General features: G+C 37.9%; 1 protein-coding gene across 2 annotated transcripts in view; it reads right to left on the reverse strand.

Moving 5' to 3' along the window:
* The window catches only part of UNC5C (unc-5 netrin receptor C), a 352,959-nt gene that overhangs the window by 48,916 nt on the left and 288,821 nt on the right, over positions 1 to 15,222 (reverse strand). The window contains exon 8 of one of the 2 annotated variants that reach the window (XM_041759296.1): positions 1,351 to 1,407. The exons of the other annotated variant lie outside the window; for it this stretch is intronic. Coding sequence (XP_041615230.1) covers positions 1,351 to 1,407 — 57 coding nt within the window. The remainder of the gene's footprint in view (positions 1 to 1,350; positions 1,408 to 15,222) is intronic. 2 annotated transcript variants of the gene reach the window in all.

Genomic DNA, 15,222 nt, shown 5'->3' on the forward strand with positions numbered 1-15,222 from the left:
TTGATACAGATTCAGTATTACCTTGGAGAACCGTGAGTGTCTCACGGTCCCTGGTTAGAGATTTACATTTGAGCTCCTCGTTACGGAGTCAAATATGTCCATACGGTGCACTGGGTAAGATAAAGGCCTGGTTCAGTGATCAGAAAGGTCACACTACCCCAGAAGGTAATTAAGCATTTGACCAACACAGTGTGCAGTCAGCTGGAGGTCTGTTTCTGGTTAAGGCGAGAGGAAAATTCTTGTAAATGTTGCATGTTGCCTTGGTGGCAGAGATCATGCTTCGATCCAACTGCAAAAGGTGACAGAAGTTGATAATTGAAACAAAACGAACAAAATGAAACCTTTCCAGAACTCCATAGACACCTGGAAGTCCCTGTTTTTTTGGTATTTTGTGACCCACAAACATTTTCAGCAAAGTTAACTGAAGCTTTTCCACTCACTGTGAAAGAGGTGATTAAACTGCTATTTCAGCCTTTTTATGCTCTATTCTATAGACACATGCATTTGGGGGAAAAGGAATTTTGAGGTATATAAGTCCCGGGCCTCCTAAAAGTTGAAGAGCTATGCCTCTTTCCTAAGACTCATGGCCACATAGGGAAATGACTCATCATTTAGATTGCCAGTGGTTCACCCAAACTCTTGGGTCATGGTTTCTTTGACACATTGACAGGATAAAGGATTTCCCTATCAGAAATCGCTCCCTTTCTTTCGGCATTTTGTGTTTAAATGCACTGTATGTGAGAGAATTTTTATTTTTATTTTTTTGACTATTACCTTTCCCAGAGTTTCCAGAATATCAGCTTCCCATCAACCAAGTCTGATAGCTCTTTTCAGACTATCAGTGACAGCCCAAACACTCTAGGTTTTGTGAGCACTGTTTCCCGAGTGCCGACTGCACTTTGTGGCCTGGTAGTATTTGAGACCCTGAGGCAGCATTCTGAACCCCAGTCAGACTATTAGCCCTAAATCCTTAAGGTTTTACTTTCCCAGGCTATAATTACCCAACCTTCCTGTTTCCTAACTCAACAAGCCTGCATTTTCTCAACCCTTTACTTTTTAGCATTTGAACCCAGCCCTTGATTAGATCAGTATATTTCACGATATGGTTTGTCAGCTATTGGGACTGAAGCTCTGAATGGCAGACTGATAGATTTTAAAGCTGGCAGAGGCTTAAAATGACCCTCCTTTCTTCTCCTCACAGCGAAAATCTAATTTGTTTTTCATGTTAGAATATATTAGGCGCCTATTTCCTGTGTGCACATCTGTGATCCAAAGAAAGGTAAGCTTGAACTGGGGGGCAGTAACATTAAATGATTATACAGCAACATAAAAACCAAACATCAAACTTACAAGAAAATCCATATTCATTCTGGGTTCTCTGTTCAGTTGAAATAGGATAAAGGAAACCTTGAAAAGAACAAAAAATGAAACAAAAATGGGAACAAAATCAAATTAATGAGGGAAACAAAATAAGAAGCATGAGAAATGGTTTAATTAAAAGAAAAGGAAAAGAAACCTGTGGTTCTTTAAAATTCTGGTTCAGTACAGAATTATGATTTCGCATCTCCTGTCTGCTCTGGAGCCTCACCAAGAATTAATAAGTAGGCAGATTGAATTTCAGAGCAAAACTGGTCTCGAGTCACTAACTTTGGAGTGCTTAAAGTCTTTCTTTTATTGAGCATAAACTCTAATGGATCTAATTTATTTCAGACATCAAGGGTCATTAGCATAAGGAAAATCTTTTTTCCTTATCCCTGCCATATGCTTTAATTCCCAGGACATATTCAGCAAGGCTCTAAGCAGTTTTTTTTCTTTTTTATTTAATCATAACAGCTTGCTCTTGGTCTAATAGAACTAAAGAAGACCTGTCATCATTGGTCAAAGGTTAAATACCCACTTACTGAGCAGAGCAGAGACCACCCTTCCTCCCTCCATCTCAAATCCACGTTTTGGATTTTTGGTTGTTACTTGTCCCTCCATTTAATAGGAATCCAATAGGTTTTGCCCAGGGACTGAGCAGTTTGTCAATGCAATGGAAACTGGATGCTTTTTATTTGAAATCATTCAAAAATCAATAGGGCCTAGAGGTTATAAGGTTGTTTATTTTGGGGCTTCAGAGGAACAGTGTGAAATGAGAAAAATAAAAACCTCATCTCAACAATAAATGCAGAGATAACACTAGTAGTTTTCTTTCTTTTTAATATATTGCAAGGTAGGAAATACGATGGGGATGATGATGATGATGATGATGATGATGATGATGATGATGATAAAAATAACATCAAGAAGAAGACTGGGAGAAGACATTTAACAACATGGAATACAAATTTTTTGAAAAGAAAAATCTATAGAAAATTTAAAAGTGTAACTTATAATTGGCATCCCCAGTTTTCTACTATTTAATATTCTGCAACATACAAATTGATCCAATGATACAGTACCATTTGGATTAATCACATTAAGATGAATAAAAAGCATATGAATTAAACTTTCCTAGTAATACACAAGGGCAAAAAATGTAGAGAATCTGCAAGAATTACAATCAATTGGTCCAAAATTAAAGGTAATGCTCTAATACTGAAGGTAACTCCAAATCGTGCCTCAGGTAGATCTTCTGTAGTTTGCAGAACATTCAGTTCTTACAAGCTATTTACCTATTTTTGGGAACTAATTCTGGAGAAACATGCAGTGCTACCTTAATGAAAGAGAGGTTTGCTGTAGCACAGACAAGTTTGCTCTGAATTAATTTTTAATGCTTTATTTTAGAGCAATGATTGCAACCTCCTACTCAGTTTTATAAATATTATATTCCTTATTCCAGTTGTCTGAGTCCATGTATTAGGTTTGATTTTCATTTTTAAACACTTCTGTCTGGTAATAACCTTTTTCCATTTGTATTCTGTGAACTCAATAAAAGGACATCTGGGACATATAAAGGCACGGGAAGAAAGGTTATTTATTTTCAAACCCAAAGATGTAAAATCATACAAGTTCACTGCTAGCAGAGAAGACGAGGTAGCTGATGTCGCCACTCTGCTAGGGAAGCTGTTAAATAGAAGGATGTCAAAAGATTCATTTCTTGGGGCACCTGAGTGACTCAGTGGTTGAGCCTCTGCCTTTGGCTCAGGGAGTGATCCCGGGGTCCTGGGATCGAGTCCCACATCATGCTCCCCGTGGGGAGCCTTCTTCTCCTCTGCCTCTCTCTCTGTGTCTCTCATGAATAAATAAAATCTTAAAAAAAGATTCAGATCGTGCAGGTTAGAAAGCCTGGAAACCAGTGTAAAATAGGATATTTGGGGATGGTCTGATGTTTACTCTGAGGATTTTTGATAAGAATCAGCATGGGCCTGCTTGAGTAAGCAAAAGAGTTATATCTTACAGAGGGAGAAGGCGCCCTCCAGAGAGATACAACATGGTCAGAAATTCTTCCCTGCCAGGCACTTCTGGGCATGCCTTGGCTTTTAACTCTGTTTCCCAACAGAATCCTTGTTCTTGACAGGCAGACCAAGGAATAATGAAAAGGAACATTATAATTTGAATTTTAATCTCAACTTTCCAATATCTATGTAGATCTGCATAACTCAATAAATATTTTGGTGAGTGATGGTATTCATCTGAGACTTCTGTTTCATTCTAGGCAAGAACTGGAATTCATTCACTCATTCATTCATTCTTCTAACAAATACTCCTAAGCCCTATTATATACTGGGTTCTATTCCAGGTATGGGGTACAAAGACGAAAAAGATGGGAAAAACCCCTGCTTTTGCTCTAGTTGAACAGAAAATAAACAAGTAAACATAATAAATAAGATCATCCAGATGTTGAAAAATTTCTTTTGAAGAATAGAACAGAAGAATGCAATGTGATGGGAGATAAAGGGATGACCACCTTAGGAAATCAGGGAGGAATTTTCTTTTGAAATAGGATCTGAGGGGCACCCGGTGGCTCAGTCGGTTAAGTGTGGAACTCTTGATTTTGGCTCAGGGGGTGATCTCAGGGTCATAAGCTCAAGCCCTGTGTCCAACTTGAAGTTCTGCCCCTCCCCTTGTTCTCTCTCTATCTCTCTCTCTAAAATAAATAAATAAGCCTTTAAAAAAAAATGGGATTTGAAGGCACCTGGATGGCTCAGTGATTCAGCGTCTGCTATCAGTTCAGGCTGTGATCCTGGGGTCCTGGGGTCGAGTCTGCATTGGGCTCCCTGTAGGGAGCCTGCTTCTCCCTCTGCCTATATCTCTGCCTCTTTCGGTGTCTCTCATGAATAAATAAATAAAATCTTTAAAGAAAAAAAAAAAGAGATTTGAGCTGGAGCTTGAACAATGAGAAAAAGTCAGCCAAACTGAGATCAGGAGAGAACAATGGTCCACAAGAAGGGCAGTGAATGCAGAAGCCGGGACAAAAATGGAGTGGTGGGAGGGAGGTGAGTAAAAGGAAGAGGAAGGAGGCTGGCTCTGAGGAGTGAGGAACAGCCAGATGCAGGCCTGGTGGGCCATGATGGAGCATTCTGATTTTATCCTAAATGAAAGAAAAATCCTGTGATCAAATGTAATTTTGAAAAGATTGCTTCGTTTTTTTCTCTCCATAGTGGAGAGCAAAGGGAACAGAGTGACAGGGTTTTTATGGATGGTTTCTATGACACATGGCTTGGGAGATGTCTATCAAAAGGTGTATGAATATAGTTGATGAAGTGCTTGCATTTGAGGTTGTTCTAAAATAAAAGAAATATTTTTTAAAAAACAAAAGTCTCACTATTATTCTTCATAGCCAATGAGGACCAATCCAGCCAAACTGTTATTTCCCTACATGGGGAAATTTAAAACAGACTGAGTATTAAGTATACTTCACTAATGGCTCAACACCCTAATTTACTCTGTTATGGAAACACTGATAAAGAGTTTTGGAAGGCAACTCTATAAAACTTTTTCCATCCTTTTCAAAACACTTCTGCAGCTACAGAACTAAAACATCACTTAGGAGGCTGGGAATCAGAAAAGAAGGGGATTACTGTTCCATCCCCTAAATGAGGGGAACACAGAATCACTTTTTAGAGTTTGTTTTTACGCTCCTCCATCTGATCCATCTCTCACAGAACCACAGGGGACATTTTCTTCAGCTAATGAGGTGACCCTGCTGAGAGCCGTCCTAGCAATAATGAAAAATAACATCCCCGGCCGAACACAGTGCAAAATAATTGTTTTTCTGTGTCCCAATCAACAGCCCAGCTCATAAGTTAGGGATTTCAGTTAACTTTCTTACTACTCGAAAGGAAGGCCATCAAAAAGAGGCACCAGGGCTGTTGGGAAGGCAGTGAAACTGAGCTTTTCATTCTTCAGTTTGAATCCTAGCCCTGCTGCTTTCTTAACTGTGAGAGCTTGGTCAAACTGCTTCACTTTTCTACATATCAGTGTTCTAATCTGTGTAAGGGAACACAAGTCTTCACTCCCATAGAGTTGTGGAAAGGATAAGTGAGATTTGTAAAGGGCTGGTACATTGCAAGCAATCGATGAATGACAACTCTATCAAAATCATTATGATGCACATTGTGAGCACGCTGAGACTCTCTTCTTAAGAGATTTTATTTGTAGAGTCAAGTCAGACCATTATTTAATGAGTGACCTTAGGAAATTTGTTTGAATTTCAGGTTCCTTAGTTATTACAGAGACAAAGAGCCCAGTTTTTCTGAGAAACCATGATCAATGCACTCTTTTTAAAATACTGTATACTCTTTCACGCTTTCCTCTGGAAGAGGTTTATGGCCTTTGTGGCTTCTGGCAACAACATAGTGGCATGCTTCAGAAGCACATTTCCAGGGCCAGAGTGCAACTTGATGCTAAAACAGTTTCACAACCAGAGGTGGTGTCACTTCTAAAGGGGGAATTTGGAATTGGGGCAGGGGAGGTGTTTTTTGGTTGTCATAATGATTAGGGAGTTGTTTGTGGTACTTAGTGAGGGCCAAAGATACTGAATGTACTGCAATGGCAAGAACAATCTAATGGAAGGACTGTCTGGAACAAAACGTACCTCCATGGGTAACAACTTCCAAAATCATCTCTCTTGGACTGCTCCTGGACTGCTAGAAGGAGCAAAGGCACAGGGCTCACGGAAAGATGCAAGACTTGCCCCTTGGTCGTGGGAACCTCAATAAATGCATTTAAGGGAAGCCAGTTCCAGAGAAAGCAGTGCTTCTGCTATGGGAAATGCTCATGCTCAATGACCCCCTTTTGTAATTTTTAAGAGTAAATGTAATTTTAAAGAACATGTATTTTTTCAGGGGCGCCTGGGTGGCTCAGTCAGTCAAGGGTCTGCCTTCAGCTCAGGTCATGAACCCCGGGGTCCTGGGATCGAGCCCCTGGCTGAGCCCCACATTGGGCTCCCAGCTCAATGGGGAGCCTGCTTCTCCCTCTCCCGCCTGCTTTTGCGCTCTCTCTCTCTCTCTCTCTCTCTCTCGCAATCTCTTTCTCTCTCTCTCTCAAATAAATAAATAAAATCATTTTAAGAAAAGAATAATAAAGAACATTTATTTTTCAATGGAGAGATCTTCCCGATCTGGGAGAAAAGGGATTGGAGGAAATCTGATTGTGGAGAGCAACTTTAACCAAAGATCTAAAGTGTTTGAAAACTGAAGCAAGAATACGGTGTCTTAAAGACTTAGTGAAATGCTCCTTATGCTAGAAAACATCTCACAATTGCTCAAAGCGTCATTTTTAAGAGGCTACCTAATCCAATTTTTTTCACATGAGGAAACTGAGTCCCAAAGGTGAGAAGTGACATTTTGAAATAACCCAAAGTGTTGAGATTAAAATTTGGTTTCTGCCCTCATATCAATTAAGACAACAGTGTACAAGTTTTGCATTGTCCAACTCGGGGTGGCCCCATTCACAGCTGTGTGGGCTGTGGATAGGATTGTTAATATAACAATTTTCCAGTTGATGGTGGTAAAGTGACTAGGGGAAGGAGTGCCTTTTTTCTAATTTTCCAAGGTCATCTTCTAGACTGGAGGTGGGGTTGCCCATATTTTCAGCTGACGTTCCACTATCATAAAAGATGAGAGCCCACACCCATGTATCTTAAAAAGGAAAGCAAACTCACCTTGGTTTTATACTGTAGTAACATCAAGTTATCCTTAAGTACATGGCTCATAATTGTGCAATAACATGCCTACACATAGTCTATTTGGTGGGCTTATATTTGGGAAATCTCAGAAACAAAGCCAGAAACTATACCTAAGTCTTCATGTCTCCAGTAAACAGCAATGGCTTTGATTTTTCTAGTCTTGTAAATTTTTTTTATATGGTATAGATAATAGACAATAGCCAAAATGATCATCATGAACTTAGAATTAGTTGTTTTAAGAAAGAGAATACAAATTGCTTTTGTGCAATAAGTAATATTTTAATAGAAAAAATTATCCAGCAACTACGTTGGTGTGAGAAATGCCACAAACTGAGCATCACTGGACAGGTTTAAATTCCTCAAAATCAAGTCTATGCCCTTCCTAACTCACAAACTCCTGGGAGTTAAAACAGATCATTGATTAGAATTTCCTATTCTAACCCTTTTCTGTTTGCAGACTAAGGAGTCAGAGCATAGGATTGCAAAGGGACTTGCCTAACATCATCAAGCCAGTGAACCAGCAAGGCAAGGGTCAGAACCCAGTTCTCTGGCTACAGCCTCAACAATATATGTAGGTACTGTGTAGGCATTAATTAGCAAATTTAAATGAGGAGAGACCAGGATATAGTAGAAAAGGGCTTGATATGTTCATGGCTTAATTTGCAATTCAGTTATTGAATGAGTTAATGCTAATTAAGCTATAAAACACCTCTTCATTGCAAACGCGATCATTGATATTCATGAGAAGGCTAAAATAAGAGAGATTTTCATGCTTAAAGGAAACAACTTCCAAACAGCATCTTTTGTTTCAAGTATGGGGCAAGCAAAGAGGTACACTGAACTCGGGTTTCTACTCTGATGTAACTGGAGAACCGTGCTGGAATGATGTAGTTGTTCGTGGATGATAATCCCACTATATTTGGTGCAATAATTACAATAAATAAATAAATATCCAAAGGAGAAACATCATTCTCTTCAAAAAAGACACCAATGGGGGGAAAATGGAATAGACACCCATAATTGCAGGGACACTACACATCAGAAGAAAATAATATTTTAGAGCAATAAAAGCTGACAACCACTTGCTTCCAGCATCCAAGACACCGCATGGAGGCTAACTACGCCACGAGCCAGATTTGGGTTCTTAATGTTGGCTCCCGTGCTAACTTGTGGGCTGTTTTGATTCTATGCCTCAATTTCCTTCTTTGCTAGATAGAATTTTTATTAGACAATTAGCAAATATTCAATTTATAAGGTTATTTTTGGTGTATTTTGAGTTTAGTTATATTTAAACAAGTCATTTTGCTTTAGGTAGGCCAGCGGATCACAGTAGATTAGAATCAAAAGCAACTTATGCTGGGGCTTAAGGTTGGTACAGGAGATGGAAAGTGAATAAAATTAAAAATTAATTCTGACATTTCTTTAAGTTAAAACATATATGATACAGTAATTTTTTTAATGGATCAATAATTTTTATGCCTTTCAAAGTTTGAGAACCCCCGAGGCAGATTTAAGAAACACCTCCAAGGAAACTTTAGATGTACATATCTGGGAATTAAAACAGTCTTCAGATTTAGACAAATATCTACACGAAAAGGAGATGGGTGGAGTTTTATAAGGTGTTCCTGCTTGCATTCAGGGTTTACTCAATATATTTCAATACAGAGCTGCTTCTATGACCTTAATACATGTATATAGATTTTATGATACCATGAGGATTAAATAAATTAGAAGATTAATTTGTATCTTATATGGGGGCTATAATGTAAGTTATAAATATGATATAACTCAATTATAGTTTATAAGAGCATTAAGTGTGTTCTATAAAAGTGCAAGTTTTCAAATCATCAAGTTTCTGGTTAGTTTTAGCATATTTATGGCATCTGAAGTATACCAAACCATTTCCTTAGATCTGTCTTTATTTTGATGATCCTAGCATTAGAAAAATCCCCATTCCCTATGGATTTTCTCCTCTCTTTGACCTGGATGCTTGATCTTTCTTTTTGCCAGTGGCTTTACAGACTGCTAAAATATATGATTTTTCTCACATTTCTTCAATGCAAATGTTCTTATTAAAAATCTCAAGGACCATTCAAAATAAACATGTCCAGATTTTGTTTTTTTCCTTTAAGGCTGGTTCTTATCTAGCAAGCCCATCAGGACTGCACTAATGATGTCAAAGGTCAGGTCTGTCAAAGACACTCATGGTCATTTATTATAATTTACCACTCTTCTGAGGGTTTATTTATTGACAGGGGCTTAAGGAATTCCAAATAAATGAATACATAAATCCTAGGACATGACAACAAAAATTGAAAAGAACATTTGCTTATCACTGATGTCAGTTACCTAAATTGCCACCGTACTCCACCCCCCCCCCCCCCAGCCTCACAGGACAGTGGTCCTCCCTTCAAGAAACTCATCCACAGCCCTGTTTCTGTGGTAACAACCACGCCCTTCTGAAAACGAACAGCAGGATGTAAAAGCCTTATCTTGTGACTCACAGTAGATGAAGAAGAAACGTCTAAAATTTCACCCAACAGTTGAGTAAAATCAAACCTGCAATCGGCTGCCCAAGTGTTTCTAAAGCAATAGGCTCTATCCTCATCAATGCTCCTGAAGAATAATAAACTATCCAATTCAAAGGCAATGATATTATAATTCATGGTGGTGAAGACATCTGACAGAAGAAGTAAAATGAGGAAGAATCTGGAAGCAGAAGCTGATTTGTAGTATAACATTACCCTATCTGCTGGATTTTTAGGCAAAAGGAGTACTTAAGCAAAAGCCCTGGCCTGGCACCGACGTGCCCTTGGAAGCACCTAGGCTTTGCTGTGGTTGTGAAAGCCGGCACCCTTCTCGATTCCCCTGGAGTTTCCTTTCTGTCCTAGAAGCTGAAGACCTTGCACTTGTCCTCTCACACTGATTTGCTTGGGGCACCACAGGTGTTCAGCAGGTTTCCATGGGCTAAACTTTCTAACCACATCCCTGCTTTCAAAAACAGGAAAATGTCTTACCAGAAGGGAAAAACGCTAAAGCAAACCGCACTTACTACACCGGAGACGCAGAGCACTGTGTTGGGCAGCCAGGCCGCGTTCAGAATATTTATTTGCCAGCTGGGACTCCACGCATATCAAGGATGATACAAACACAGCTATGACATCAGCTTCTTCCAAACTGTAGATAAAAGCACTCACTGTCTGACACTCACAATTACGCTTTCCTATCAAATTGCTGTGTTGACAAGAATCTCACTGGAAACTGACTAGCACCTTCTCAAATGCCTACCACGGCAGTTATAAACACATCATTCTCAAGTCAAGAAGAGACTACTTGTAAGGTAAATTATTTCCCCACATTAAATGCACCTAGGATTCCAGGGGTCCTGGTATGCAGTGTGTCCACACCACAATTTACACAGAGTTGTGCCACTTCCTCTGTATGTGAGAATTAATGGAAGAGCTATGTGACGTGCAAATTTTTTAATGTGAGGAAAGTGCTAAATTTGCAGACTGCATAACATTTTAATTTCCAAAGTCAGGAAGTTCACTGATGCAGACACAATTCCAGGCAGTTCTTATTTGTAAATTGTTATTTTTAATTTGTCTACTATGGCATAAACCATCTTCAGCAAGAAGTAATTCTAAATTCAGATTTGAACTGTAACATATCCCTGTGTGGGACTCTAATCTTCGAATAGGATTAAACACTAAAGTGCACAGCAATAGCTGCAGTCATGTAATAATCTGAGTATATTCGTAAATACATATAAAACACCACTTTTGGGCCAGGCTGCATATGTAGTTTTGGATTGCTGTTTTCTAGAAGAAGAGCTAAGTATGGATTAAGCCAACCACAGCAAAACAGATCTTACCAGAAATTCATCATAGAGATTATAAAAGTTAAAAGGTTTAGGTCTTGGTAATATTGTATTTCAACATAAAAAGTAAACATGGTTATTGGCTTAGCATTTTTGGAGGTTTTCAAGTGCTTTTTTCTTTGTCTATATCTCTCTCTGTGACCATTGTTCTCTCAATAACTCCCCCGCCCCCGCCCCCGGCTTCTCTCTCTCTCTATGCCTGGAACCATTTTATGGAAATCCAATTTCAAAACTGTATTGTAGAAACAAGGACTGCTTTTATATAATTTTAGAAACGATATATAGAAGCCTAAATGGTCAGACAGCATAATGGATCTTCCAATACTGCCTTCTGAATAATATACACTATTCTGTAGTATTATTAAGTAAAAATGAGGAAATCTGTTAAATTTCTCATATTAGGCATGTGTTTTTAGTTATGTTCGATAGTGAAAAATGCTCCAAGTCGTGTACCCTTTCTTGTTCGATGCAATCTATACCATTTAGCATACCTAAAGTCTCCAGTTCTTTAATTTATTTTTTTAAAATTAACAATGTGCTCATAAACTAAAAAGGTCCAACTTCTTTCTGGGACAAAAATTGACTCTGATGTCTTCCTTAATAATACATTCTAGTGAATTTTTTGAAGTTCTTAATTTGAATGTAGGGTCTCCAATGTAGGAACTACTTTTTCAGGCCAATGAGTGTATATCCAGTGTAACATATACATGATATATGTTATACTTCAGTATCAACTAATGTGTATGGATGGCCTAAAAAATTTAGTGGAGCTTCTGAAATTGCTTAAAGACCATGACCTTGTTTCACAAATGAAATTACACAGTATCACATAATGAATCCAATTCATCAAACAGTTTAAGAATAAGCATGCTTGCAAGGACAGAGTGATATGTATATAATAGGCAACTGGGAAATAATGCAAAACTATAACTCAGTTCCAAATCCCCATGTCTTCGAAATCCTTTTATATCCACCCTTGACTTACTGGCTGTAAGCAACTCTTTCCACCCAGGGTTTTATGCAACTAGAGTTTTTGCAAATGTTTTATGCAAATACTATTTTGGTAATAGAATTTGAATCAAATCTAATTTGAATCAATGGGACCAATTTTCCAGGACAAGTCAGTGATATTGCTATATCTCAAATCCCAAGATTCTTGCTTCCAGGATCATACAGTTGTTCTAGCCAATCTTCAACATTTTTTTTTTTTAGAAAGTCATTTACAATTATAAGCATAATGAAAAGCCAAGTATAAAGAACATGGTGAATAAAAAGCATATTGAAAAAGAAAGAAATTACTTGCAAACTTCCTAGCCAAAAATAAATGCATATATTTTATTCATCTTTCTCCTAAGATTACTTTTACATAGTTGTGACTAAATGTATGTGTAAACCCATTTTCTGATTTTCCATGTTAAACCATCATAAACATTTTAGTGGCTATATGATATTCCACCTTATGTAACTGCCATATTGTTACTTAACCACTGCTCTAATGCTGGACTTTCAGGTTTCGCATTTTTTTTTTTTTTTTATTTATGATAGTCACACACAGAGAGAGAGAGAGAGAGCAGAGACACAGGCAGAGGGAGAAGCAGGCTCCATGCACCGGGAGCCTGACGTGGGATTCGATCCCGGGTCTCCAGGATCAAAACAAAAACTCTAACTCCCAATCCCCAGGAGCTACATCCATGGCCAATGCTCCTCTGGATTAGTCTGGTATCCTTTCTAGTTTTGAGTCCATACTTTATTTTCAGGATTTGAGGATTTCTCTATCTTTCCTTCAAACTTGACTCGTTCTATCTCTCTCAGACACACACACACACACACACACACACACACACACACACATATATACTCCATACATGTGTGTATATGTCTTTTCAGTTTTAATATCTTACCCAATATTTCTACAGAATATTGAGTCAGAATTATTTGTATTGAGGGAGGTGTTAAGGAAGAAATGTGCCTGAATACGACTGCTTTGGACACATTACTTGAATAAGCCTTGACAGTAATATCTTCTACATATTTCATACCGTATTGCTCTTAAGTCTCAATTTGCCTTTTAAAATCTACAGCACTACATTATTTAGATTTCTGAATTTGACTGACCTGAATTTCTCCTACCTGGCAATATGTCTACATTTATATCACAATCATTTGTATAAAATTTCAACTACGAATACAATTTCAGGGATATTGTATACTTGGTTCAATGGTAACTAGCTTTGTTTTGGGATAAACATTGCAATGTTAATGAAAGACTATTAATGCATCAAAGACACTCATTCTCCTAAAGTAAATAAACGTTAAATGATAATCCCTAATTGTCAATTGCATTTTTCTGGCTATTTACTACCTCCATTCCATTTCTTAATATAGACCGCATCCATCTTGCAAAGTTGGGTACTTTCACTATTAGAAGGCCTTTGTTTTCCAAAATAAGGACCAAGAGTGGTACTATTTCTTTGTAAGACTTTGGTGCAATGCTATGCAAGAAAGACCCAGCTTACTGGTGAGTAGAAACTGTAACTTTCACTGTAAAATACTATAATTACACAGTGCACCACTATCTATCTCTGTGGTTTTTATCACTGAGGAAATCAATAGTACAGGTCACAATTTTCTGTTGCATGAGAGTAGACCTAGGAGGGCAGATGAAAGAGTTCACTGACTTAGTATGGGATCTTATGACAGTAAATCAGAATTGTAAAAGGAAATAGCTTTTGAACTAACTGGTTTTAATCCAAACACTCAAATGTTGCAGTCTAACAAGAGACTTTTTTTTTAAGATTTATTTTTTTTAAGATTTTTTAATTTATTTATTCATAGAGACACACACAGAAAGAGAGAGAGAGAGAGAGAGGCAGAGACACAGGCAGAGGGAGAAGCAGGCTCCATGCAGAGAGCCTGACGTGGGACTCGATCCAGGGTCTCCAGGATCACACCCTAGGCTGCAGGTGGCGCTAAACCACCGCGCCACCAGGGCTGCCCTAACAAGAGACTTAATAAAAAAATAAACAGAAAAAAAAAAAAACTCTCTGTTGTAGCCTTGTACCCTTTCCCGAATTATACAACTACTTGGTGACATCATTACTGGCAAATATCCAATCATAAGAAAAATTCTATTAGTGACCTAAGAAACAAACTAGATGCTAAGGGGGTGCTATGTCATGGAAGTCTTAATTTGAATATTTCATGTTTGTATTTGACAAATGTCCTAATTTAGTATATGTCATTTTGTGTGACCAATTAAAAGCCCAAAGTTCCATCGTGCAGCATTGTAGTTCTTGTTAAATAGGTTGCTTTGGGAACTTTAAAATATGCACAATAGAAGCAGGAGGTTTTAAATCACCCAAAGTTGAAATACAGTATTGAGAGAGGGAGAAAGGGAGAGAGATGAGGGGCAGGGAGGGGGGAGAGAGAGAGAGAGAGAGAGAGAGAGAGAGAGAGAGAGATCAAATATTGCTACCTTTTGACCACATGAATCAATTTGGTCACCACTAAAGGAAGAATATTAAATTATGAAAACATTTAAAAAAGAATAACTTGGTGCATGCTATGTTTTTATTTTAATCCTCAACCCAAACTCATGCTTACAGGAACAAATCCTGTATCTCTGGATTAATGGTTAGGAAAACAGCTATATTCTTTTCATTCTTGCATTTCTAATACAAACTTGGTGAGATACACAGTAGCAGTCTGAAAATCGTAACTAGAAGCTGTGCTTTACACTCAGCAGCAGTCAGTTCTCAAAGAATGCAACATACTGTGGACAGAAAAATAAGAAGCTTGTTGGATTTTTCTTCTGTCAGCAACATAATTACTTATTTTTATTTTAAGGAAGGTTTCTTTTTAAAGGTCCTTATGTGTATAGACACTGGAAGGTAAACAGAATTTCATAAATGCGGTGAAGGTAAAATATTTTATTTTTAGGTGACAAATATAAATAATTCTAAGCATATGTGGTTGCTTGTGTTCTGCAAGCAATTCGTAATATGTTATAATAAATGGCAACATCTGGCCACTATTAGTTAAGATCCAAAGATAGCACATTGTTTGATCCATTCATCTGAATAGGTGTGATATCAGAATAATTTTTACTACCTTAATCCGTGGTCACATAAGGTGGTACATTTTGTATACTTAAGGACTCCTCAATTAAAGGGGTAAAAGTTTACGAGTATGGAAATCAAACTACTATCTCATTAAGAAAAGCTAAGAAAAA

Source organism: Vulpes lagopus, chromosome 6, assembly GCF_018345385.1.
Source record: "Vulpes lagopus strain Blue_001 chromosome 6, ASM1834538v1, whole genome shotgun sequence".
NCBI lineage: Eukaryota > Metazoa > Chordata > Mammalia > Carnivora > Canidae > Vulpes > Vulpes lagopus.